The sequence below is a fragment of the Meriones unguiculatus genome, chromosome 6 (assembly GCF_030254825.1).
Source record: "Meriones unguiculatus strain TT.TT164.6M chromosome 6, Bangor_MerUng_6.1, whole genome shotgun sequence".
In the NCBI taxonomy this organism is placed as follows: Eukaryota; Metazoa; Chordata; class Mammalia; order Rodentia; family Muridae; genus Meriones; species Meriones unguiculatus.
This window is the reverse complement of record NC_083354.1, coordinates 109,440,584-109,464,263: the sequence shown is the minus strand read 5'-3', so window position 1 is coordinate 109,464,263 and position 23,680 is coordinate 109,440,584. Positions and strand designations below refer to the sequence as shown.

The following is a 23,680-nucleotide window of genomic DNA, read 5'->3' as shown; positions in this document are numbered from 1 at the left end:
TGCTAGCTGGATACATCCTTGTGAGGAAACCTGAAACCTGGTCACCAAGCAATTACCTCAGGGTGCTGGAGGTGATGCCTGAAGACCCAGAACAGGGAGGGAGCCAGCACCCTAAACTCTCTTGCTCCCACGTTCCACTGGTTCAGATTTTTGGGCACCTGTAATACTGAGGCTGTCGTAAGATCAAGCGAACACAGCCTCTATTTACTAGAGAACCTTTTGGAGTTATATAGGCCCGTGAGTCCCAACATCACATTTCAACTCTGGTCTCTATTCAGTTTTGAAAATTATCAGAGACTCCAAAAAGCTTTTGCTTCTACCTGTTCGTAACAATTGAAGTGAATCTAATCATCATCTATCATCACAGGAATGAATCTAAGTGAATGTTTTAATGGAAAATTCATTTTCCAAAATAATAGGAAGAATAGTGTAGTTTTGTATTTTTAAAAATCCTTTTTCCATCTGACTGATAAAAATATAGTTACTCCTACCTACCTTCTTCCTACTTTGTTGGATATGTTATTTCTGGCTAGAAATCCAGCCTCACTCAGATATGTTGTTGTAGAGAGCAACAATGTATGTGTTTTGATTTTGAAACACAATATTTCTTTTGTGTTTGGTTTTGGCTGATCACAGATATTCTTTGATGGACACGCAAACCCCTCCAGGCTGGCTTCTGAGAAGCTGACTGTAACGTGGAGTCTGACATTGTATCAGTGACTCTCTCATATTCCGTGGTCATTCTTGCACTCTAAAATGCGCCTTGTACTCTCATGAGTAATTTTCCACAAGGAGTGCTATGATTTTCCTTGATCTTCCTCTCTTTGTTTTTGGAGACAGGGGTTCTCTGTCCTGGCACTCACTCTGTAGACCAGGCTGGCCTTGAACTCAGAGATTCCTCCTCTCTCGGCCTCCCTAGTAATGGAATGATATTCACTTTTAAGATGAAGACAGATGAAAAATTCTTTATAGTGGCAAAAGAAGCCAGTGAAGGAGAATTAGATATAACAGAACTAGTTGCTAAAAGTAGCAAAGGAGAAGAATGGAAATAATTTTCAGATAAGGAGCAAGAATAACTCAGCTATTATAGGAAGAAAAACCAAGTCTTTTATGTTTATAATTAGCCTTATGGAGCATTGTGCCTACATTTATTCAGATTTCATTTTTCTATTCTCTTTCACAAGTGTTAGTGAGGACTGGGGTCCAGTGCTTGGTTCTCCAGAAAGCATTAAGCCCCCAGTTAGACCTCAGCTCTAGAAAACAGAACAAACAGGTCAGTCAGTTGGGAGGGATGTACTACCTCATATGGGATGCCTAAGGATAGTCAGAAATTGTGGGGTCAACCTGGGAACCAGAGAGCATGGCTGGAAAAGGCTCAATCTCTTTTTCCTTTAAAGATTTACTTTTACTGATGCATACTTGTGTGTGCATCTGTGTGTGTGCCAGTGCATATGTGTGCAGGTGCCCCTCAGAGAACGAAAGAGAGCACAGGATACCCTGGAGCCTGAGTGACATGTGATTGTGAGCTGCCCAATGGAGGTTCTGGGAATGGAACTCTGATCCTCTGGAAAAGCTGCAAGAGCCATCTTTCCAGCCTTTACAGTTTCTTCATTTAAAAAATAGTTTTACTGAGTAATATTCCATTGTGTAGATTCACCACAATTTCTATATCCATTCCTCAACTGAGGGGCATCTGGGTTGTTTCCAGGTTCTGGCTATTACAAATAAAGCTGCTACAAACACAGTTGGGCAAATGTCCTTGTTGTATACTTAAGCATATTTTGGATATATGCACAGGAGTGGTATAGCTGGATCTTGAGGAAGCGCTACTCCTAATTGTTTGAGAAAGCACCAGATTGATTTCCGAAGTGGTTGTACAAGTTTGCATTCCCACCAGCAATGGAGGAGGGTTCTCCTTTTTCCACATCTTCTCCAGCATGTGTTGTCTCTTGAATTTTTTATCTTAGTCATTCTGATGGGTGTGAGGTGAAATCTCAGGGCTGTTTTGATTTGCATTTCCCTAATGACTAAGGACTTTGAGCATTTCTGTAAGTGTTCCTCTGCCATTTGATATGTCTCTATTGAGAATTCTCTGTTTAGCTTTGTACACCATTTTTTAATTGGATTACTTTTTTAATTGATTTTCTGCTGTTTAACTTCTTGAGTTCTTTATATATTCTGGATATTAACCCTCTGTCAGATAAAGGGTTGGTGAAGATCCTTTCCCAATCTGTAGGCAGTCGTTTTGGTCTGATGACAGTGTCTTTTGCTTTACAGAAGCTTTTCAGTTTCATGAGGTCCCATTTATTGATTTTTACTCTTAGAGCCTACGGTGTTGGTGTTCTATTCAGGAAGTTGTCTCCTGTACCAATGAGTTTAAGGCTTTTCCTCACTTTTTCTTCTAACAGGTTTAATGTGTCTGGTTTTATATTGAAGTCTTTGATCCACTTGGACTTTAGTTTTGTGCAGAGTGATAAGTATGGATCTATTTGCATTTTTCTACATGTAGACATCCAGTTTATTCAGCACCATTTGTTGAAGATGCTGTCTTTTTTCCTTTGAATGGTTTTGGCATCTTTGTCAAAAATCAGGTGTCCATAAGTGTGTGGATTTATTTCAGGGTCTTCTATTCGATTGCATTGATCCACCAGACACTTTCTATTCCAGTACCATGCAGTTTTTAGTATTGTTGCTCTATAGTACAGCTTGAGATCAGGGATGGAGATCTTTTATTGCAGAGGATTGTTTTAGTAATTCTGAGTTGCTTGTTATTCCATATGAAGTTGAGAATTTTTCTTTTAAAGTCTGTAAAAATTTGTGTTTGTAATTTGATGGGAATTGCATTGAATCTGTAGATTGCTTTTGGTAAGATGGCCATTTCAAGGAAATCATGAAATTTACAAGCAAATGGTGGGAACTGGAAAAAAGCATCCTGAGTGAGGTATCCCAGAAGCAGAAAGACACACAGGGTATATACTCACTTTGAACTGGATATTAGATATATAATATAGGATAAACCTACTAGAAACTAATCAAGAAGGAGGACTCTGGCTAAGATGCTCAATCCTCAATCCCCATTCAGAAAGGCAAAGAGGATGGACATCAGAAGAGGGAGAAAACAGGGAACAGGACAGGAGCCTACCGTAGAGGGCCTCTGAAAGGCTCTACCTTCAGGGTATCAAGGCAGATGCTGTGACTTATAGCCAAACTTTGGGCAGAGTACAGGGAATCTTATGAAAGAAGAGGGTAGATAGAAAGACCTGGAGATGACAGGAACTCCACAAGGAGAGCAACAGAACCAAAAAATCTGGGCACAGGGATCTTTTCTGAGACTAATACTCCAACCAAGGACCATTCATGGAAATAACCTGCACAGATGTAGCCCATGGCACTTTAGTGTCCAAGTGGGTTTCATAGTAATGGGATCAGGGATTGTCTCTGACATAAATTGATTGGCCTGCTCTTTGATCACCTCCCGCTGAGGGGGAAGGAGCCTTACCAGGCAACAGAGGAAGACAATGCAGCCACTCCAGATGAGACCTGATAGACTAGGATCAGACGGAAGGAGAGGAAGACCTCCCCTATCAGTGGACTTGGGGAGGGGCATGGATGGAGAAAAGGGAGGGAGGGTGTGATTGGGAGGGGAGGAGGGAGGAAGCTACAGGGGGGATACAAAGTGAATAAATTGTAATTGATAAAAATAAAAATAAAAAAGAAAGAAAAAGTAGTTTTACAAATTCTAAAAGAGATATATAAACATTGTTTTTTTGGTCAACATACAAATCAATTTCAAGACATATTCATATATAATATATATATATATTATACAGTGCTCTTACCTTTCCTACTGTTTGCTCTGCCTCTTGTGAGTCTCCCTCCTTCCTCCTAGCAGCCTGCTTTCAATGGCATGTATATTCCTTCCTCCTCCTTTTGAATTTGTCCTTCTCTCTCATTGTCTTCTTCCCACCTTCATGTCCCATGTATGTAGATATTTAAATCTAGGCCCCACATGTTAGAGAAAGAACACGGTCTTGTCGTTCTGAGTCTGCTTCTTTGGCTCCATGCTAGGATCTGTAGCTCCAGCCGTTTTCCTGTAAATGTTTCAGCTGCATCTTTATGGCCAGATTAGATTCTATTATGTGTATGGACTGCATTTTCCTTATCTGTTCATGTGTTGGTGGGCATCTAGGCTGCTTCCATACCTTAGACATTTCGAATAGCGCAGGAAGAAGCACAGCTACTTTAAATCAGAGTAAAATGCAGAAGCTTCTTGCATCGACTTTCCTCCCCTCCTATTGCTGAGGGAGGAAATTGTCCATACAGATATTGTGTTTTGTTTTTGTTTTTTTTTTTCCAAAGGCAAGCACCTGCTACTAATTGTCCCATAGCTCCTCTTACTCAAGCATCAAGGAACCTATAACTGTTCCAAAGAGAATACACATTAGGTGAAAGGGTAGAATGCTTGGCCTCTTACATGCTAGGCAAGTGTTCTACCATTTGCCTGCACACTCAGACCTCTCTCTTTTATTATTATATCTATTTCTCTATTGTGTGTGTGCCCGTGTTTGCACATCTACGTCACCGTACCCCTCTGGAGGTCAGTGAGCAGTTCAAGTGAATTACTTCTTTCCTTCCACCGTGTGGGTTCTGGGATCCAGTTTAAGTGATCAGGCTTTACCCATGGAACCATCACACTAGCCCATCACAGCCATCTTAGTTTTCACTTAGAGACAGAGTCTCACTGAGCTGCCCAGGCTAGACTTAAACTCACTTCACAGCCCAGGTAAATCTGGATTTCTGCTCCTGCTTCAGCCTCCCGCGTAGCTAGTCCAGCAGGCCACCTCCTGGCAGTGATGATACTGAAAGGAAAAAAATGAAGCTTGAGCCTTACAGTAACCAGGGTCCTGTGAGAAACATTGACCAGGTTATCACTGATTTCTTGCTCTGGCTACTTTTGGGACACTTTTTAAAGCCATGCATTCAAAGATTTTTCTGTATCAATTTTCACTATTGGAGAGGAAAGAACAATAACCTCCAAAGCTACCAGAATGTCGGAAGAGAAATTATCAGGGATAAGTGCACCGATTCGATTCCTGGCTGCCCCAGTGGATAGGTTTATACTAAAGGGAGGTCCCTTTGAAAGAAGACACAGCCAGGGACTCTGTTACAAAAGGAGCCACGTGTTAGGTTCCTGGCAGTGAGAAGGCAGTTGTGAGTTCATCTGGTATGTCTTTCTGAGTCATAATTTTAACATCTTCCTGGAGAGTCAAACAAAATTATCTCCTGATACTTTCTAAGATTGGATGTGTTACCCTAGAGACTTCTGTTGATGGGAAGGGGATGGTTTTTTCCTCCTCCTCTTCAATGAAGCATTTTTATCACCAAACAAAACAAAACAACAACAACAAAAGCATGTCTGTAAAAATCCCTTTAATATTGAAAACAACGTTGTTCCTATCTATTGATGGAGCCACCAGACTAAAGTGAAATTGAACTTGAAGCCCACAGCAAAAGATTATGTACAAAATCAATTCAGCATCCAGGACCAACGTTTCAAAATTACAGTGCCAAAAGTACTTCTTTTAAAATACTCATCTTAGGAACAGTCATGTGGAAGGGGATTTTGCTTCTCCTCTGTTGAGTCAGCATTGCTAGACCACTGCTAGCAGGACCCTCTTGTCCCTCAGAAAGCCCCCAGCAGAGGGTTTTCAGTTTACTCATCTGTTTGTCATTCAGCAACTTTAACACCATTAACCTTTCCTCTTAGCTTTGCTCTTCGAACAGAACCAAGTCAGTGGGATCTCAACTGTGGGCTCCTCTTCTTCTGCCTAATCATTTACCCCCTGTGTGAGGTCCCCACTCCCACATTCCTCATTGATACCTTTGGAATAAAATGATGAGGGAAAGGAACGGAGGAGGCTTTAGTATTTTGTTTGTTTGTTTGTTTTATGACACAGCATGCTTGAGTCATGACGGCTTAAAAGGGATAGCCTTGAGGTGCTGTGGTGTGATAGCCGTTGCCCTAGAAAGAGATTCAGCAGAGCTTACGAGAACTCAAATGCTTTGAGTGTGTTTCCTTTGCTTGTCCTGTTTGGGGTTTTTGGTTTGTCCTGAAGATCTTGAGTAGCTAAGGATGACTGAACTCCTGCTCCACCTGCTGGAATTGTAGGTCTGTGACACACGCAGGCTGCTGTGGATTGAGCCAAAGGCTTCCTTGCTGGCTGGGCAGAAACTGTGACTCCAGCTGCACCTCCCCTCCTCTTTATTATTACTATATCTTGCTATAAGCTTTCCACTGAATCCAGGGGGCAATACATCTTTGAGATTTTTTTTTCTTCTGTGTCAATTATGGAATTACATACAAACTACCATTAAAAGTAAATGCAAAGGTCCTAATCCCAGCACTCTGCTCATGTGTGTCAGTGGGTTGAAAGTGTGTATACTTCTACCCTGAGAGGATAGAATCATAAGAAAATAACCCACCTTCAACACTGAGTTTAGAAAACCTGCTCCATCTCTTCACTCAAACGCTTATTCCTGTCAGTGTTCAATGTTTGTCCAAGAGCAATTTTTTCTTCTCCAGATTGAACCCACCTCCCTGGGGGGGGGGGGTTGCTTGTCCTTTGCTTTAGATAAGCCAATGTCCTACAGCTCTGGCTGGCACTCAGCTTGTAACCTTTCTTCTCCAGCCTCCTTGGCACCGGGATGACATGCTGGAGTACTGCACCTGGTTGTGGATCCATTCTTAAAGCCTAGACACCTAACAACGTCCTTTTGCCTCAAGCTGTCCTTAGCCTCTGGATTTCCTTTCCCAGAGAGCTCTTCACCTGTTACCTTCCACACAAACATGGCATTTGCTGGACCACATTCTAGTACTTGTCCCTGAAACATTCTTTTGAGGCAGGCCCTGCTATTGGCCCCGTCAGATGAGAAAATTCAGGCTAGGAGAAATTAATTAATTTACATTTGCTGCATATAGTGCAGTGGTAAAGGTTAGATTTTAATATGGGCTTTTGAGAAATTTCTACTTTCCATTTGTCTTATTAGGGCTTACTGTTGCTGTTACTACTACCATGACCAAAACAACTTTTGAAGGAAAGGATTTATTTGGCTTACATGTCTGCATTGATTTCATCGTTGAAGGAAGTAAGGACAGGAACTCAAATAGGGCAGGAACCTGAAAGCAAAAACTGTTGTAGAGGCCACCACCGAAGAGTGAGGCTCACTGGTTTGCTACCTATGGCTGGCTCAGCCTGCTCTCTCATCCCATGACCACTAGGCCAGGGATGTACCTACTCTCAGTGGGCTAGGCCCCCTGATCACTCACTAATTAAGAAGATGCCTACATTCGGATCTTATGGAGGCTTTTTCTCAGTGGAGGTTTCCTCCCTTCAGATGACTCTCACTTGTGTTAGGCTGACATGAAACTAGCCAGCGCAACTGACCCTTTGCCAACATGACACACGAAGAGATCACTGTTAAGCCATGACTTTTCCTCTATTGTTCATCTTAAAGATCACACATGAATATCAACCTTACAACATAAATATCCCAAATTGTAAAAGTCCCACAGTCTTTAAAAATTCAAACACTTAAGAATTCAGCCTTTTAAAAATATTCAGTCTCTTTTAAAATCCAATCTTTGTATAATTTCAAAATCTCATTAGAAGTTCAAGATCTCTTAATTGAAAGAAGAAGAAGAAGAAGAAGAAGAAGAAGAAGAAGAAGAAGAAGAAGAGAAAAGAAAAAGTGAAATACCTTGTTACTTCAAGGGGAAAGAATCAGTACAGTTATAGTCAAATCTAAGCAAAACCAAGCCCCAACTGTGTAAACAACTCAATGTCCAATGTCTGCTATCCATTCACAATCTTCTGGGCTCTTCCAAGAGGCTTGGGTCACTTCTCTGGCTCTGCCCTCTGCAGCACACACAGCTTGTCTTCTAGGCTTCTGCTGGCTCCACTCAACTGCTGCTCTTCTTGGTGGTCATCCATAGCACTGGCATCTCCAAAACGCTGAAGTCTTTGCTGCAACTGGGCTGCACTTTCACCAATGGCTCTCCTTACGGTGCTAAGCCTCAATTTCTATCCATGACCCCTTCAATTCTAGGACTTAAATTACTGAGGCTGCACATTCTCTAGTAGATTCTCCTGGGCTCTCGCAGTCCCAAGCCTCAGCTGCTCTCCATGACCCCTCCATGCCTTCATAACCAGTACCACCTAGGTGATGCTTACACTACCAATTTCCATGGCCAGCTCGAGGTACAACTTGGCAGCCTGTGGAACACAGCTTCTGTGTGCTGACTGAGGAAACTCTTCCCAGGTGATTTCACCTCAGTGATGCTGGTCTCTTCTTAATCATCACTAACTTCTCAGCTCCAGTTAATCAGCATCAATTGTCCCAGTAGGGTAAAGGTTTCACTTTAGCGGTTCTAGTTTCTTGTTAATCACAGCCAATTCTTCAGCTCCAGTTCACCAGACCCACAGATTCTTAACTCATAACTTGCAACAACTCTGATGAAGTCTGTAAGTGACTTTCAAACCTCCTTCTGGAATTTCACAAGCCAGGCCTCCATCCTCTGCATCATTCCTAACATCTCCTCTGTCCACCCAGAACAGATTGCTGAGTTCTCAACACTCAAAGGCTTTTCTATCCCAGGGATCCAAAGCCCTTCCACAATCCTCCCTGAAACGCATGGTTAGGTCTGTCACAGCCATATGTCACCATCCTGGTACCAAGTTCTGTCCTAGTTAGGGTCTTATTGCTGTGATGGAATGTGGTGACCCAAAGCAAGATCAGGTGGAAAGGGTTCCTTTGGCTTACACGTCCACATCATCGTTCCTCATGGAAGGAGGTTCAGGACAGGAACTCAAACAGGGCATGGACCTGGAGGGAGGAGGAGCTAGTGCAGGGGACCTGAAGGAGTGCTGCTCACTGGCTTGCTCCTCCTCTTGACTGGCTTTCTCAGCCTGCTTTCTTGTAGAACCCAGGGCCACCAGCCCAGGTATGGCTCCACCCACAATGGAGCAGGCCCTCCCCCATCAATCACTAATTAAGAAAATGTTTTACAGCCAGATCTTATGGAGGCATTTTCTCAATGGAGGTTTCCTCCTTCAAGATGGCCTTAGCTTGTGTCAGGCTGACATAAAACTAGCCTGCACATTATTTTTTTTTATAATTTAGTTTGTTTATTTTTTGGTTTTTTATTTTGTTTTGCTGTTGAGACAAACCCACTTTGGCCTAGAACTCATGTCAATCTTCTTGCTTTTTTCTTGCGGGGGCTGTAGACATGAACCACCATGCTTGGAAACATTCTTTGTATTTTAAATTTTTGTTTAAGACAGAAACTCCTTCTGTGGCCGTGGTATCTTTACACTCAAGATGACCCCTCTATGTTAGCCTGCCAAGTGCTGGAATGACAGCGGCGAGCCAGTCACCACGTTAGGTGGTATCGGTTCACAACCACCATACTAGGCAGGACAAAGGACCTGGCTTACTGGAACTTTTGGACATCACCTTCACTGAGATCTGACCTACAGCAAGCACCTGGTCCTCAGACCTCACAGCCGAAGGGCCTTTCAACAAGCCTGGGGTTCTTGCCATTTGTTATTTTGTATTTCCTTTTCCCTGAAAGCCCAAAATGCCACATGTAAGCTCATGTCATTCCTGCCCTCCAGCTCCTAACTGACCCTAGGACCAGTCTTCTGGGGAGTGAGCACAAGCTCCAGAGCTGGTGTCAGAAGGTTGCTCTCTCAAGTTTGGGTTTGGTTCAGTTCAAAACAGGAAGTCATGCCCCCACCTCTGTCTCACCTCTCAACAAAAAATCCAGCTGTGTTTTCTCTGTGGTCAAGAAAACTGAGGTTCGACTTTGTGAAGTCACACCCAGAATCCTGGTCTAGCAGATAGTTAGGTCCTTTTATCATCCTCACTTCTGTAAATGCGCTACAAAAGTGAGTTTTGTGTTGGGAAGGACTGCTAACTGAAAAACATTACAGTCCTCTTAGCTATTGCAATGAAAATAGAAGGAAACGACACTGAAAATATGAGGTGGGAGGAACTTGGTAATCTACAGATCGGTATTCCTATACAGAACATAGTTTTATTCTGCTATAGCCTCCAGGGGGTGGGGATGGTGGAGAGTTCCTGAAGGACCTGTAGTTGTAAACACTGGAGTAGAGGAAAAGGAGTGACAGAGAGAGAGAGAGAGAGAGAGAGAGAGAGAGAGAGAGAGAGAGAAATAGACACAGAGAGATAAGGGTGGGAATTAATTATTACTTAATATATTTATTTTTATTTTAGAAGTGTTTGTATGCTCCCCCTCCCCCAGTCAACCCTGACCTCAAAATACTTCAGCTTTACCAGGCTTCTGGTTCTTGCTTTCCAGGAATTCCTATTTCTGAAAGTCTCAGAAATACACAGTCTTTTGATGTGAGGTGGTGGCTCATTCTGGCAACCACGCTGGTAAAGGAAGGAGACACCGAGAAGAGGATGATGAGTTCGGTGGCTTACAGAGTGGGCCTCTCGTGTATGTCCGAAGACATTGGCAAGCCGACTACACTGGGACCGCCACCGTCCTTCCTGCAATCTTAACACCCTCCTGAGAGGAGACTCTTACCTGTTTAAAGTTGATTTCCACACCAAACAACCGGAGAAAAGATTTTTCACAACACGTGTTTCGTTCTTAAAAAAATAAATTTATTTACATACGTTAGTTACCATGGTGGTGCCGCTTTACCGCAGCGTCGCCAGGACCACTAAGCACCGCGCTGTGGAGAAACCAGCGACTCAGTGTGTACAGAGACCAGCCCCAGCTGCCTACTATGTGCAGTCTGTGGACCAGGAAGAACAGTGAGTGCCTGAAAGGCCATGAACCCTGCAGGAGGATATGCTTTGGTAAGGTGACCCAATTCGAGCTAAGGGTAAAGCCGGAGTCCCCAAATGGACAATCAGATAGGACTTCGGGAGACAGCGTGAGTGGGAAGGAGGCTGACACCCAATAAACCAGCTGGACTCACTGGATGGAGACCAACACGGATTAAACAGAGGAGGGGGCTCTGGAAGGAGACCCCAGTCTGCTGGGGATTGAGGGCCAGGCCGGTTTCTGACCACATATGTCCCCATCTCACCGTGTCCTGCTACTAAGAGTGCTGCTTGTGGGAGTCCTTAGCAACATAGGGACAGGCCCCTGCAAAAAGGCCCCAAGGCCTTCTTTCCAGTGCTGGGAAAGCGTGCTCAACCATGGTCACAGAGAAGGACCTGGCCGCGCAGGTCCTTCCAGTCAGCCACAGGGAAAATCGAAATTAACTTCAAAACCATCCCCTGTTTCTGTACTGGACTCAGATAGCAGGCACGGGGTGGGGATGGAGATGGGGTGGGGCTGTGCTCAGGGCTAAAGCCCCACCGAATTTGCAAGTTCTTCCCCCAAACCGGGCTGTCTTTGGCTATGCAGTGTGGCACTAATCCGCGGCAGCCTTGGCCACCTGTGCCCAAGGAAGGCAGCCATGCTCGCCTGTCAGCTCTCCCTGTTCACGGGTCCAGGGAAACCTCCTTGGCCCAGTCCTTCGCCTTTAACAAAATCCGTCCGCTGGGTCGCTGTCGGTCTAAGCGGAAGTTCCACAAAGTCTGTTGGCTGCAGCAACTTCTTTGGTATCAGAGTCCGGTCGCCCAGAGACCACGAATGGCCAGGTCTGAAAAAAAAAATCGAACCGAGCGTCAGATACTGAGGAGAAACGATCTCAAAACGAAAAGGCTCTCTCATGGAACCCTAGGGATCCCCTGGCTTTTTTTTTTTTTTTTTTTTTTCGATCTGGGAATTCGTGCTTCCTGTTTTTTGGGATTAGAACTTTAATCCTGCCGGCTACAGATTATTCGAGACCTACAGTACATTAGTGCGTCCTTGTGCTCTGCCGACACGATTATTTATTTCTTTTTTCCATGAGAAGGGATGCTGTGATTTAATGTCCCCTCCTCCCTACACACAGCACAGACTTTGGCTTCCTAGTAAGTTTGGAAGAGCTCTTTCCCAAGCACTGGGAGCTGGCAAGTCAGATAGGGACTTTCCGGACCATCGCGTCTGGGAACACTGTCCGGCAATAATGTTTTGTTTTGGTTTAAACCACTCAAAGTCTTATTTTAAAGAGGTCGGGTCTTCCCTCCCTTCTTAAAGAAAAGAAAGCGGCACTGGCGGATTCAAACCCGCTAGACCGTTGCCGTCTGGAAAAAGTTTTGGGCAACTGAGGGTTTGGTTTTGTTTTTCCAGTTCGGCCTAAAACGCAGAGATGCTCCCAGGAGGGAGCCGGGGCTGACGCCGGAAGTTGGGTGTTAACGAATAGCTGTCACCGGGGCAAAGGACCGGGACACCGATCGGATGGCTGGATGATTTTTTTTTTCTCCCCCAAAACGGCTGGCTTCTCCTGTCTCTCCGTGTGTAGGCAGACTGAACCAGATCCCCCCACCCCCACCCCGCCCTCTGCGCCCTTTCTCCGGGGCCGACTCAGCCCTGCGCCCCAGTACCAGGTTCACCGGGTGCACGTAGCCGTTCTCGTAGCGGTCCTCCTGCAGCAGCTGGCGCAGGTGCGCGATGTAACTGGAAGCCAGGCGCAGCGTGTCCAGTTTGGAGAGCTTGGTGTCGGGCGGTACCCAGGGCAGGCTGGTCTTGAGCCTGGAGAAGGCTTTGCTCAGGACGCGCATCCGGGCGCGCTCGCGGGCGTTGGCCGCGTTCCGCTGCGACTGTTTGCCCTCGGCGGCGGCGGAGCCCTTGGGCGGGAGCGGCTTCTTGGCGCCACCGCCACCGCCGCCGGGGCCGGCCACCCGGGGTCGCTTCCTCTTGCAGCCCCCCGCGGCGCCCGCGGCACCCAGGGAGCCGGGCTCCTCTTCGCCGTCGGGGTCCTCCTCCTCGGCGGAGGAGTTGTCGCTGGGCGAGGCGTAGCCGCGCTCGGTGCGGCGCAGGGACGGCCTCTGGGTGGCCGGGTCCGGGTAGAGGCGCTGCAGCCCCCGCAGCTCCATGTCCTCGGGGTCACTCAGCGAGCCGGTGGACATCGTCTGGTCCCCGGCGCCCGCGCGCGCCCGCCTTCCTCCGCCCCAGCCAGTCTCGCCGTCTCGGGCTTCCTCTCCCTGACCGAGGATGGGGCGTGGGAGAGCTCAGAGGAGGACCTGAGACCCGGGCCCGCCACGCCGCGCTTCCCCCCAACCAGATGGGCTCCTGGAGGGGGCGCGAGGGGCGGCTGACCCTTCCGCTTGGGACTCTGAACTTGACTCGGGATCCACAAGTACAGCCGCGAGCTGCTCCCCTTGACCCGAGACTATTTATCTGTACTCCTTGGGACAAACCACCACCGGCAAAAATAGAGGGGGTTCGAAAGGGGGACAAGAGGTGGGGCGGGGGCGTGGAAGGGGTGGGGATCATGTTTTTTTTCCTCTTTTTTTCCTGAGCAGAGTGGTTAGTGGGGCGGGGGCAAGAAAAGTCTGCACAAAAGCTGAGAAGGGGCCTAGAGGCCCCATGACTGACCCTCAGAGTATCTGTGAGAGGTAAGTGAGACTTGGGGACAAATGAAGCAAAAGACTTTTTCCACCTGTGGCTGGTGTTAAGTGGGCACTTAAGAATCTGGGCATACCCACCCGAACTGTGGTTCAAGTTCATCAGTCTGATGATGATGATGTGAGTCTGCTTATCCAAGGCTTCTCGGAGTGCAGAGAAAGAGCAAAATCCAAGGAGCAGCTCCAACAACCCATTAGTCTCTTAACCCCCCCCCCCCACACACACACACTTCAAGACAGCTTTATGATTCACACAACACTTCTTTTTTTCTACTCTGCCTCGGTTCATCTCCAAACAACTGCAGCTTCAGTGTCTTTATGTCCATCTTGCAAAATCACTGGCGTGGAAAATAAATAGGACTCAGAAGCTGTGTTTAATATTTCAGGAGCCACAAATGCTCCTCACCGCACATCACGAGATATTATTTTTCGCTGTTGAAAGAGATGCCTGCGTGATTTCGTTTTCAACACCACAGTCGTGCACCCTCTGGCCTAGCACCCCACGCTTTGAGCTGTAGGGAGGGAACCCGTCACCGTTTTAGGTGCCGCCTCGAAGAGCAAGTTCTTGGATGCAGAATACCAAGTCAGCCTTGCCAAAATTAGAGAGAAAGGAAAGAGGAAAGAATAGAAAAAGAAAACAGAGAAGAAAGACCAAAAACAGAACGAAAACGGAAACGAAGCAACACCTAGAGTTGATTCACATTTCAACTCAAAAACAAAACACCTTCCCCAACCCCAGAGGGAAGAAAATGAGATTTTTTGGGCTTCTATCTGAGGTGAAAGACAGTCAAGTGTGCGCTCAAGGTATTGTCTGGAATGAGACAGATGCCAGCCAGGGTTCCTGCTGCATGCCAGATTAAGCAACTGCACCCTTAAAGGGTTCGGGAATGACCAACCGCCCTTGCTGACAGTGAGAAAACTGAGTCGCCCCCCCCCCACACACACCTTTCAGCCCAGTTGTCCACTTGCCCTTCTCTTGGTTCTCGGGTTCCAGATGAGAGCGGAACAAGCAGACATTATGCGGGAGGCAGAAGCTGCCCGGCAAATTCTGATCTTTGCAGCAGAACAAATATCCGAGAGCCCTGAGCCTGAAGCATCGGAACAGGTGGGTAGCAGGGGCTGACTTTATCCCTCAGGCTTCACTCCACAGGGCCTGCCAGGCCTTGTCTCCAGCTTAGGGATATTTCACACAACCCCTCCTGCTTGCTTCCATTTCAGAAGTGTTCTTGTCCATGTTGTCTTTAATTGGGGAAGGAGTAGGAGAGGGACTTATCATGAGATGATTTGAGTTAAGGGGTCCTTTGCTCTCAGATTTTTGGTGCTGGGGAATTGCAGCTGTATTTGGCCAAGGGTGGCGAGTAGTTCCTCTTCCTCCTCTTTCTCCTCCTCCTTTTCTTCTTCTTCTTCCTTCTTCTCCTCCTCCTCCTTCTCCTTCTTTCTTCTTCTTTTTCCTCTTCCTCTTCCTCCTCCTTCTTCTTCTGAGTGCTTGAACTTGACCTTGACTGTAGGCAAGCTTGTCCAGGCAGAAAAGGATGGGGGGGGGGTGCAGGCAGAAGGATGTAAGGCTAAGGCAGAGGTGTTACCTATACATGACTGGAAGCTATCACTATAAATACATACTCTCACACATTAGGGGCAGGCAATAGGTTTTAGAAATCTGGATTGTTTATACAGGTGCAGAACAAAGCCTTTCCTTGGGAAAGATTAATGGTGGGGGGCATGCTGTAGTTCTCTAAACAGTTCCCCAAACTGCCCAACCTCAGTGCTGAGAATCAAGGCCAGTTTCTTGCTCCTTAAGAAACTGTCTGATCCTAGCACTTTGGGCTCATTTTCCAGAGCGCTCCCCTTCTTTCTCTCCTCCCAGCCTTCCCCCCATTCTATCTCTTTTCTTCCCCTATACTCTTGTGAATGAAACCTCTCTACAAACCCTTATTGGTTTCATTTCTTTCTCATTTCGTTACCATTTCATTTCTAGCCTAGCTGGGCTTCATTCCTTTATTCTCCCTCCAAGCCTCAGATGCCTGAGGGAGGTCTGTGGCCTTCCTCTACCTGTCAGGTTCCTGTGCAGCTGCACTTTGCTCTAAAGTGTTGGTAATATCTAACATTTGCTGCCCTTGACTTTTCGTTCTCCCCCCAGGATCACAAGTAATCACCTCGCTGTGAGTGCACCTCTCTTCACTGTTTCGATGTTGCTACACATTGTAAGAGTTTGTTTTTGTATTATTAAGCACACTGAAATTGGTTCCCATTTGCCTGCCGTTTAAAAGGTTTATAGACTTGTAACAGGCATATGATATGATCTATAATTTATATTCAGCATCTTGACTTTTTAGCCATATTTGTTCTAATTGTGCAGTGGTGACTAAGTGGGGTCAATGTTGCATTATAAAACAAACAGTAGTATATATATTATATTATTATATTATATATTACCTCATTCTTGTTTTCCTGCTTTTTATTTTTATAAATTTCCTTTTACCTATTTATTTTTGAGCCAAGGTCTTGCTTGCTGTCTAGCTCTGGCTAACTTGGTTCCTTTTACATAGTTCAGGCAGGACACAGGCAGGGGAGTCTTTCTGTCTCACCCTCCCAACTATGGGGATTGCAGGCACACATCACTATACTCAGCTCTTTAAAATGCATGTTTATAATTTTAAAATAGAAATTATTTATTCATTTATTTATAAAATGAGAAAGAAAGAGTATATGCATACTCAATTCTGGGATTAGAACCTAAGCCTTGCGTGTGCCAGACAGATGATTTACATCTGAGCACACCCCATCCCCAAGTTAGCCTTTTGTGATAAAGAGGGGAGTTCAGGGGCAACTGCCTATGTCAGAGCTTGTACACTGGAGATCTCTTAGTGGTGATTTTTATTATTCCTCTAGAGCCTGTCTTGTCATCACGCAAGGACCGTGCATGTGCCTTTTTTCTCTTTTTCTTTCCTTCTTTCCTTCCTTCCTTCCTTCCTGCCTGCCTTCACCTCTTTTGTTTTGTCCTTTAACATCAGGGCTTGCTCTGGGCTATCACTAGCACCAAGACATGTTTCAGCTTTGAGGGTTCAATGTCCCATCCCCAAATAATCCCACAGCTCTTATAAAGGCTCTTAGGCAGGAAAAGGTGAATGGGACTTCATCAGAAACTTTCTTCCCTCTCCAAACCCTTTCAGTACAAAAGGAAAGCACTTCTGCAATTCTTGCTTTCCAAAGTGGACATAAAAGGCAGGGAATAAAAACCCTAAGTGACTTGCTGTCATGATTAAAGGGGACTGGGGTGTATAGGAAAGAGACTGGCTGAGTCAGAACACCAAAAAGTCCTCATTTTGCAAAACTCTTAAAATGTACAGCTTTCAAAGGGAGATGATAGCTGGGGTGACAGGAAGAGACCATAGAAAACATACTCATTCATTGTCACCTCCCTTCTAGCTCTGCAGTAAGGCCTTGGTGTGAACCACGGAGATGGCTGTTCCCCTGTTCTCTGTGGGCAAATGAAAACCATATAGTACGTGGTTGCTGAATAAACCCTTTGGGGAATGTATCCAGGTGGGAAGTCCCCTTCTTGTATCTCAGCAACTAAACCAAACCATAAATGATGCTGCAGCTCCAAAGGCAAGCAAGCACCTCTGGTTAGGAATTAGTCCTTTGTTAGGGAAGCACACACACACACACACACACACACACACACACTCACTCCACACATACACATATACACCACACACAAATACTTGACACACACAATACACCACACACACCATACACCACATATACAAACATACACCACACCACATGCACATATATACCACACACGCATCATCACCACACACCATACACCACACACACATATACATCACACATAGAAACACACCACAAAAAAAATAAAAAAAAAGAAACACACCACAAACACATATGTACCGCATCACCCCATATATATGCTACACACACACACACACACACACACACACACACTCCACTCCGGCTGTAGGCTTTGGTTCATGACCCACAAAGACAAGGTGACAGTGCCATGTTGTCTTGCTTTCTCAGGACATCACTGGCATATGAGCACAGTTCCTAAGAGAGGAAGATGAAAGGAGGCCATAGCTGCCATCAGGCATTGCTGCATGGCTGCTGGACTCCTGCCTGGCACATGGTTAGGCTCAGGTCTCCACTGGCTAGGTTCTGTTTTTGCAACTGTACTGGAAGCTATGAGCTTCCCCCATCCAGATTCAAGTCAGCTTTTCTTTTGTGGTTGCTCTAGAGAGCTATTCTTGTGAACTGCTGCCTTTACAAGGTCACCAGCCATGAGCTCTGGCAGGGGCAATGGCTGGGATCAATGGTGTAATCAGTCTTCTCTTTCTGGTTTGTTTACCTCAAATTTTGTAGCAAGATCTTGGCTCCTGCTCCATGTCCTGAAAAGACTTAGTTTATCTATGTGCTGGTATTTAGACATGGAAAATGACAAAGACAGAAAGAAGATGGAAAAGCCGAGGGTAAGCATAAAAATTCAAATATATTTAAAAAAAAATGAAAATGGAGACTGTTACAGAAAACCACAACTAGTCAAAATGCCAAAAACCACTGACTGTGGGATGCCCTGACTCATGAGTCTACAACACAACACTTAACACCTGAGCTTATGGAAAGGGGGACAGAAAGATAGTAGGAGCCAGAAGACCAGGGCATCTACCATGAGTTGTGTCTTGTATGTATGACATGAAAGATGCTGCACTCGTGAGCTTTCAACGGCGTGGGTGTCTAAACAAGACCTGAATAATGATACTACTAGTTAACATCCCAGTGTGGATGGGGGAATCTCTCAAGACTCCACCACTAGGTGAGGTGCAACAGACAACACCTGGATGCTGAGAGAGGGAGAATCAGTCTTCACCAAGGGCGAGCCCCTGGTTGATTATCTCATACCAATGCTCAGTACTAAAAACACACATATGAGCAACACTAAATGGAGTCAGAAAATCACATTTATATATTTATTCATGTATTTGTAAGGACAGTACTTAAAGAAAAGGAGGGCATGGCAGGGAACACGGAAAGGCGTGGAGAGAGAAGAGGCAATTATGCAAACTAAGAGCACCTACATGAAAAACAAAAAAAATGAGGCTAGCCATGGTGTCTCAGCACTTGGGGTTGAGGAAGAAAGATCACAAGTTTAAGGCCATCGAGGGCTGTATAGTAAGACCCTGTCTTAGAAAAAAAATAAAAACATAAATGAAAGAATCCTTGTGAGGGGCAGGGAGGAGATGAGGGAGGGAGGGTGGGATTGGGAGAGAATGAGGGAGGGGGCTACAGCTGGGATGCATGGTAAATAAACTGTAATTAATATAAAAAATAAAAATTTATAAAAAAAAAGAATAGAAGAAAGGCAGCCTCATTGACGGTCTCCTTGATTGTCATGACACATAAAGAGTCAATCAGTGCTGGAAACAGATTTTCTTTTAACTCAGCATCTTTCTGACTTTACGGAGCTCTAAATTCCAAGAGGATGCTGTGAGGTTTCTGCACATCACTTTCCTACAGGATTAGTCTGCCAAAAAAGCCCAGCTTCCTAGAAGACATGCCGCTGAAGTGGAGGTCCCCAAAGGCTTTTGTGCCTTTGGAATGATGTTGGGGAATCCTGAAAGCTGCCTTGTGACAGCTTTGGCTCCAGTGTCTGAGAACAATCTCTTTTTAAAAATCTCTTAGAGATGCCTTTAATTCTTAGGCAAAAGCTAAGAAAGTCCCATCGCTGGGGGAATTCCTTCTTTTTAAGTACTTTTGATTTTATCGACAGTAGTTGGAAGTGTGAAAACACTGTTACTGAACCATCCCTTGAAGAAGTAGCACAGAACGCCAGTGTTCAGTGTGTGGGTCTCAAGCGTTGCCTGATATAACTGTGCGGTTACTTGAGGAGGGAAATGTTGCCTGACCATGTGGCATGTACTGGAGAGAGCCCCTTCGGTGGTGGACATTGGTTTACCTCTGCGTTCACCACCTAGCTTACCTTCCACTATTTTCTAAGCCTTTGGGAACTTGCTGCTTATGCATAGACGGTACGGCCAGAGTCCAAAGTGGCTGTATGCAAGCCTAGTGATTGCAGGGTACCGGACAAGGTCAGTTACTACAGTCAGTCTCAGCTTCATCTGTTCCACAACGGCCCCCTCTGCTCTTGTCTCCTCTCCCGTGTCTTGGGCTATGTTTACAGGACTTGCATTTAAGAAGACCTTTAACACCGCAGCTACCTTCACCCATGGGTCATGCTTTGTAGAAAACCAAGTAAAAAAACTAAAGAATGTTCCTCATGCCAGAGGCAGGTCTCATAGTGTAGATACATGGTGTCAGTGAACGGGGATTTTGGCACCATCTCCCCAGTGCACTTTTCCATAAAAAAACAGACCTGGCTCATTTACATATGACCTTGGCTTTCCTATCTCCAATCCCTGTTGTACATACAATGGCAGTTCTCATACGTGATCATAACAGGGAGATGTTTAAGAAACGTGCCTAACGTTTTAAAGATAATTGATGTTGCTTTGTTCACTTAGCAAAATAAGGAAACAAGCAAACAGAAAAAAGGATGCTCTGCTACATTTCTTTCTCAGTTTCACTCTGAAAGGAGAGCTTAAGGGTGTCACTGAAAACGGAGATGATGGAGTCTTGTGTCGTGTTTCATGTTTCTGTTCTGAGGTTCCCACGTCTTAGCCATTTCTTCTAGGAAAGAGAGGAGAAGTGTTAAAACAAACAAGAAAATTCGATCATAAGCTCAGTGATGGCAGAGACCATCTTGTGTCCCCAGTGTCTAACTGCTCAGGAAAGGACCAACCTACATATCGGATGATTGAAAATGAAAATACGTGAACATGGTATCATCTGCAAACAGCGGTTAATGGGAGCCACACTCAATCCACTGTTTGCCCTTCAGCTAAGCTGAGTTTATTTCTACGTGTTCTGATCTTTTGCTGACTCTTAGCCGTGAGCACATGACTCACAGGCTGGACGGGCTCCTGAAGAACACTTTTTCTTTGTTTATCTATTTATTTCTTGTCCACATCGTGCGCTGCCACGACAGACACAATCTAAATTGCTGAAGAAATGTGCTCGCTGTTAAAGCCCGGCAACCCTCTTTTCTTCCTATAGGTATGAAATCAATATTAAAATTTCATTTCTCTAGGTGAGAAAAAATTCTGGATTTTCATAAAACTTCAGGGGTGCCCAGACCTGGAATATGTCATTTTGAAACCATTGGCATGGATTAAGAAAAAGGGTCAAATGCAGAGTCCTATAATATCCACACATTTAAATGGCAATGAAGAGAGGGAAATTCGGAGGAAGACAGGCAGTAATCAGGGGTGTGAAAGGCCAATCAAGAGAGTAAGCAGTGTTAGTAAAAGTGAGAGGGATGGGGTTTCCAGAGCTGAAAGGGAGGGAGAGCTTTCAGCTTAGGTCTGGTGTGACTGCATTGGAGGCTTTCTTTGTGCTCTAAATAGCAGTGAGAACCAGAAATACAAAAATAGAAAATTAAAAAGACAAAGGATGACAAGTTTAAAACTTAAAAAAAAAAAAAAAATCTCTGGGTCAATTGTGGAACAGAATGTGAATATACAGCCTCTGGCTTGACTCGAGGCAGAAACATCCAGAAATGAGTTCTTTCCTCTGTAAGAGAATGAGATGACCCTTTGAGGGGAGAGAGACTGGCTTGGGTCTCTACACAGGGAAGGCACCATGAGAAAGCAGGCCCATGTATACCCACATGCTTCTTTGGGACTGGGTGCATTTAAATAGATACTTCTCTTAATTACAGGTTATATTTTTCTGCTTTCTTACCTTTACCTCACCCCACCTCACCCCAAATTCCAGACAGTGAAATATAACTATTTGGTTCTGGATATTTTGTGTTTCCATGAATACAGGATGCAGATAAATTCCTTGGAAATTGTATGATGTTTTTGTGTTTTGCTTATATAATGCTGCATTTAAGCAGGGTTCCCTAGAGGAACACAGAATGAATAGAAGGAACATATAATAAATATGTTATTTAAAATAAATACTTTATAATACATATAATAGATATGTATTATGTATTTCTTAGATCAGCCTACACTGTGTGGGCTGGGTAGGCCAGCAATGGCTGTCTTCACACTAGGAAGCCAGGGTCTGTGAGCTTCTTCAGCCATGGTGCTGAACCATGAAGGCCCAACCTGAAGGCCTGCAGGATTCTTGAGAGCACTGGTCTTCACTCCATGATGGAAAGCCGACGAAGCTGGGTTCTGATGGCGATGACGATGGCACCATCTGTGGCAGTGCCAGTGGCAGCAATAGAGAAGAAGAACTTAGGAGCAAGAGAGATGAGTGCCCAGTGAGATGTAAACGCAGCCCAAAGCTCTCTCCCTTAGGTCTCCTTGTCTGGGTTCACACTGAAGGGTGCCTCCCCCACTTAGAGAAGATTTTCCCACTTCAGTTAACCTCATCAAGGCCATTCCCCTACAGAGGCCTGCCTCATAGTTGAGTCTAGATCCCATCAAGTTTGCATCAAGATTAATCATCATAGATGCATGGGAGGAATTAGAACAGAACTCGTCTCTACAACAGTTCCAAGATTCCTCCAACAGTAACCCCAACACCCTGCGGGTCATGAGGTTTTGAAGTCCAGAAGGACCAGGTGCTATTCCTGACCTTTGTGAGTACCTAGTATTGTTCCTCCCCATCCTTGTTTTCTCAGTCTCTCTCTGTCTCTGTCTCTCTTTTCTTTTTTCCCTTTTGACTGGCATTAAAGGTAATGGTTTTCATCATGGCATCTTCATACATACAAGTGGTTATATTTTTATTAATCTGTTTCCTTCTTCCAGCTGCCTCCTCCCTTCCTTTCCCAAGACACTCCTCCATTCTATTTTTCCTGTTACATGTTTTCTACTAACCTCTCTATTTCCACCTCCTTTAAGATCTCTTTCTTTCCTCTTGTGAACCACCTTCTAATTGAATAACATACAAACACACACATATAAATATGCCTCTGGATGAGATTTTAAATCTAGGCTTTGTTGATGAGAGAAAACATCTGGCATTTCTCTTCCTGAGTCTGGCTCATTTCACTTAGCATAACAACTCCAAGTTGCATCCATTTCCTACAAATGTCCTGACACCATTTTCCTTTATGGCCGCATAAAATTTCATTTTGTATGTACACAACATTTTCTTAATCCATTCATCTGTTGGTGGGCATGTAGGCTCATTTTGATTCTTAGCCAGTGTCAGTAGTGCAGCTATAAACATGGATGTGCAGGCATGTTGGAATGTTGACTTACAGTCCTTGGAATTAACACTCAAGAGTGATATAGCTGCGTCATATGGCAGCTCTGTTTTAATTTTTATTTATTTCTGGAAATCTCCATTTCATTGTAGCTTTGATCCATATACATTAAATATCAGTGATGTTGATCATCTTTTCATGTGTTCATTGGCCATTTTTATTTTCTTCTAGAGGAAACTGTCTATTCCAGCATTTGTCCAGTTTTGAATTGGTTGCTCAGTCTTTGTTAACTTTCTAGTATACAGTTGCCATACTCAACATCAATCAATGTTGAAACATCTTGCATTCCAAGAGTAAGTCTAATTGGTCTGAAATAATAGTGATTTTTAATTTTATTTTTACCATTTTGTTGAGAATTTATGCTGCATTGCTCATAAGAGGAACTTATTTGCCACAGTTCTTTCTTTCAGAAACTTCTGTCTGGTTTTGGATTAGAGTGATACTCATACTCATTAGATGGAGTAGGAGGCTTTGCTTCCTCTTCATAAAATGACAGCAGCAACAATAATGTAACTATTGGAGAAGTACAAGTAAGATAGTCCCTTCCGTAGTAGTTTTATTATTGCCTACATATTTTTAATAAGATATATCGATTTGTGTACTCTGTTCTGTCATGAGTTATTCTTGGTCATTTTGTATTTCCAGGAATTTGTTTCGTCGGTGCATTCATTTTCTGGCATAGCATTTTTCATTGTACTCATAATTTGTTTATTTCCACAGAATCAATAGTAATAGGTACTTTCATTTCTAATGTTAGTAATTTGAGCCTTCTCCTTTTTTCTTTACTCATATAGCTTAAGTTACATCAATTTTTCTTTCACTTTTACTTTTAAAAAAATATTTATTATT

The 23,680-nt window shown here is 44.5% G+C and overlaps 1 protein-coding gene across 2 annotated transcripts; it reads right to left on the bottom strand.

Annotated features, from left to right (window-relative positions):
• Window positions 1-10,670: 10,670 nt before the first annotated feature.
• Window positions 10,671-13,317, bottom strand: Msc (musculin). Of its 2 annotated transcripts, none has more exons than XM_060385830.1 (2): window positions 12,520-13,317; window positions 10,671-11,684 (listed from the first exon to the last, which is right to left on the bottom strand). In XM_060385830.1, exons 1-2 carry the CDS (start codon window positions 13,033-13,035, stop codon window positions 11,598-11,600), a joined length of 603 nt encoding a protein of 200 aa, XP_060241813.1. In that variant the 5' UTR covers window positions 13,036-13,317; the 3' UTR covers window positions 10,671-11,597. The 2 variants fall into 2 exon arrangements, with proteins under 2 accessions (XP_060241813.1, XP_021486264.2); XM_021630589.2 differs by having other exon boundaries at window positions 12,511-13,311.
• Between the last annotated feature and the right edge of the window lie 10,363 nt (window positions 13,318-23,680).